Source organism: Suillus bovinus (assembly GCF_016758785.1).
Source record: "Suillus bovinus strain UH-Sbo-P2 chromosome Unknown EDB93scaffold_153, whole genome shotgun sequence".
NCBI lineage: Eukaryota > Fungi > Basidiomycota > Agaricomycetes > Boletales > Suillaceae > Suillus > Suillus bovinus.
In genome coordinates, this window is record NW_024542209.1 from 1 (window position 1) to 3,705 (window position 3,705).

At 45.2% G+C, this 3,705-nt stretch overlaps 1 protein-coding gene across 1 annotated transcript; it reads right to left on the bottom strand.

Annotated features, from left to right (window-relative positions):
- Window positions 1-920: 920 nt before the first annotated feature.
- Window positions 921-1,358, bottom strand: EDB93DRAFT_1096576 (uncharacterized protein; the record flags this gene model as incomplete). The annotated part of the gene is made up of 1 exon (XM_041446800.1): window positions 921-1,358. A coding segment is annotated over one exon (438 nt), but the record flags the coding sequence as incomplete, so codon positions are not given.
- Window positions 1,359-3,705: the final 2,347 nt, after the last annotated feature.

The following is a 3,705-nucleotide window of genomic DNA, read 5'->3' on the forward strand; positions in this document are numbered from 1 at the left end:
CACCTGAAAGGGCCTTTGAATTGGATTACAATGACATCAGGGGAGGGGAATGTGATCTGCTGCCAAGAGTTAGTGTTGAAGGATTTAGATATTAGTGTGACTGCGCATGATGTTAAGTTTGATGAGGAAAATCAGGTTGTTGGGTATATGGCATGAAAATGTGGTGATGAGATGGTGTTTTTCAGTGAGTTGATGTGCGGTTCTTGTATAGCTACTATGTCCCAATCCCAGGCGATGGGACTGTTGAGGAGGGAGTGTTGCACCAATAATAAGGTATTGAGATTCTGTTGCCATACACGTATTCGGGCCGGTGTTGTTCTTTGTTATTCAGACATAAAGAGGGGAAGGGGACCAGGGAGCTGCTGTGGTGACAAACAGAGTAATTTCCATAAGTATAGACCTGGGTATCATGGGATGTGAGGAGGTCTTGGAGGCCTGAGAGTCTATGTTTGGGTCCCATGAGCCAGAGGTATTGATCAGGATTGAGTTTGGGCCAGTCATTGTAGATGCTCAGAGAATCCTCTGTGGCCTAGGTGGAAAGGTGTTCCTCTGGCATGGTATACTCTGGTTAGATGACAGAGTTCGAACAGGATATTCATTTGTTGAAGATTGGGGTGAGGTTTCTCTGTTGGTGGGGGTGTTGCTGGTTTATGGTAGGGAGCTGGTTGTGGCGGAAGCATCACCCAGGTCTACAGATCATTAGTAGGGAAGAACAGCATTAAATTTTCAGGGTGGTTAGCATCAATGCCTGCACATTTAGATTCAAATTCAGGGCATCTCCTATCCCAACTGGCATGTTCTTGGGAGTTGCAGCTAACACAGTAGAAGGTGCGGTAAGTGTTGCAATGGTTGGTGCAGTGGCTTTTCCCACATGTGCTGCAGACATCTCGCATGGCCTGGCATTCACGTGCTATGTGTCCTCAGAGTTGACAGCATATGCAGCATACTGGTTCCCATTTGTCCTTCTGGGGATGGAGCTTCTCCAAACCAATGTACATACCATTCCTAAGAGTTTTGTTGGATGAGTGAGGGTCCGTGAAGTGGAACATTGTATGTGTGACTCGTTGCTGTTGTGACCTGCATTGTAGTGGTTTGATCCAGTTAGCTGATTCAATGGCGCCTGTAGGAATACTGTTTTTTTCCTCAACAGTGCGTAGCCAAGCTTTGTCTTTGATGCTAGAGGTAATAGGTAAGAAAGGGACAATGATCGAGAAACACCTATCTTTAATAGTTGCAGGTAATCCTAGAGCTGCAATGATCTTGAGTTGGTTTTCTGGTTTCCTTACCCATATAGCTGCTTCTGTAGACATGAGTTCCACTATGAGGCCTCTGTTCCGGAGGCAGGTGATTGCTTTGATCTGGATTTCTGGTAAGTGGTCCGATCCAGTGTAATCATGGTCACAGCACTGGGCTCGGAACCAGTCAATCTAACACTTACGTTCCATACCATTCCTCGACCTCCTTTGACCTTCTGAAGGCCATGCACACTTGTCCAAACCCACAAATTACCATACCATGTCCTATCCTCGTCCTTTTGACTTTGCTGGTGTATCTTCCCTTATTCTATCTATATGTTGACTATGTCTTAGTGCTACATGGATAAATCCCATTGGCATCCTGTCGGGAGCCTCAGAATATGTATAAACAATACGCCTTGCAGCTTATTACATGTATACTTGCATTGCTGCTTGTCTTGCAGATATAATCTTGCTGGCTGGCTACTGATACTGCACTTCACTTCCCGTACTTCAAGTCATAGTTAGTAGAGTCACCTTGGTATATTCGGAACTGTGCAATTGATTTGTTGTTCATTCGGAATGATTGTTTGGCTAGACTGCTGCCAATTCTGCATTTCATTTATTCTTGAGTTCCGATAGATTAGTGTCATTCCAAACTTTGGATGATTCGCAAAGTCTTATATTATTTGACACATAGACACACCGACACATTCTGACCTTCGGACAGCTCTCACAAACCTCAGAAGACATTGTGCTACTCCAGATATCACTTTCGCAGCTTCAGACGACCTTCAGTCGCATCAGACAAGTATCTCGGTACTTTGGATGTAGTCTTGGAACTTCAGATGAACATTAGAGGTTTACTTCTCAATATCTTGTCTACTCTCTGACTGTATAAGACTTCCCTTGCATTTTCATCAAGGTAGTTTTTAGGTTGTCTCTTGGGACGAAGCACACTCGCATCTCTCAGGACTTGGGACTCACATTCTGTAGAGCTCAGCCTAGATTTACTCTTTACACCAGTCTCTGTTAACACTTGTTTCATTTTAGTTGCTATGTTTGCTGATGTGACATCAGGTGCAAATAGGGCTTCGCCTGGTGTTGGTTCAAATAGGATTTGTTGTTGCCTTATGGAAGTGCAGTTGATCGCTGCCAAGATAGGAGCCAGGCTACTGTAGCTTGTGTGGAAATGACAATCGCTCACCTTTGTCATAGACGATCACACCCCATCTACCGATGCCCTCCAACATAGGCATTGGTACGGGTAAACCCGCGGGTGTCGAAGCTTAGACCTGCACCCATACCCATACACCCAAGGGTACAAATGGGTATGGGTCTCAAGATGGGTAGCAGCGGGTAGTGACAGGTACATGGGTACTGCACGGGTATGTTATAAAAAACGCTGTAGATAGTACATAGGTCAAGTAAATACAATGTCATCCCAGCCAGCCTCGAGATCAGCCTCATCTCCCTCGAGGTCTGGCAGCCTTGCAACAGACATAACATCACCATCCTTCACTAAACCTTTCAAACTCCAGCAGCTTAAGCAAAGTACAGCGCATGTCGTCTCAGCAGAAAGTCGTGACCAAACATGGGATAAAAGTAAGCGGCCCCGCGAGAAAACATGTTCAACATCAACAGATGTCGCTAGAAATGAATGTTAGAGTGATCTAGCGAGACAGCGCACAACACATACCAGGAATAGTCAAGAAATTGAGTGCCATGCGAGACAGATGAGGGTAAGTTGAGTGTTGCCATTTCCACCATACGAGGGCATCCTCCACTTCCTTGACACCAGTGTTGAGATACGCATCGAGTTCATTAGTCGCAGGAGCCTTTGCAGGCTTTGCGAGGGCAGGCAGGCGATCAAAAATATTAGTGGTAGTATCATCATCCTGTAGCGCTAAATTTCAATATGAAATAAAAATAAAAATACAATGGCGCACCTGGGCTATTGGGCCACCTGAGTCTTCCAATGCTTGAGTAGCTCCAGTAGAGTGGGTTGTGTATGAGTGCTTGTATGTGTTGCGGACAATGCGATGAGCTGTTGCAATCCAGTCGTCTTCCCATCCAGCAGTCTTGAAGTATTCAAGCTTATGGCGTGGATGCAAAACTGCAAGAGACTTGTCAGCAAATCTGTAGTACAAGTGTGAACAAAAGGACATACCCATGGCGATGCAGTAAGTCTCTGACTTATCAGTAAGAGAATAATACCTATTTAATGTTTTCTTGGCGAGACGCAGAGCGGTGCGAATGGCAGGGTCGAGTAGTTGGGAATTAACAATCCCGTTAGTCAGGACAGTATCAATGTGATCCATGGCGGGGATCACCATGGCAAGATTGGGTGTTCCCCGAGAAAAAAAGAGTGTTGCGTGCTTCAAGATCTTTTGTTCAATGAGATTGAGACAAAGTGCAACCTTGTGACATGTGACATACCTTCAATACATCACATAGCTGTTTTGCCAAT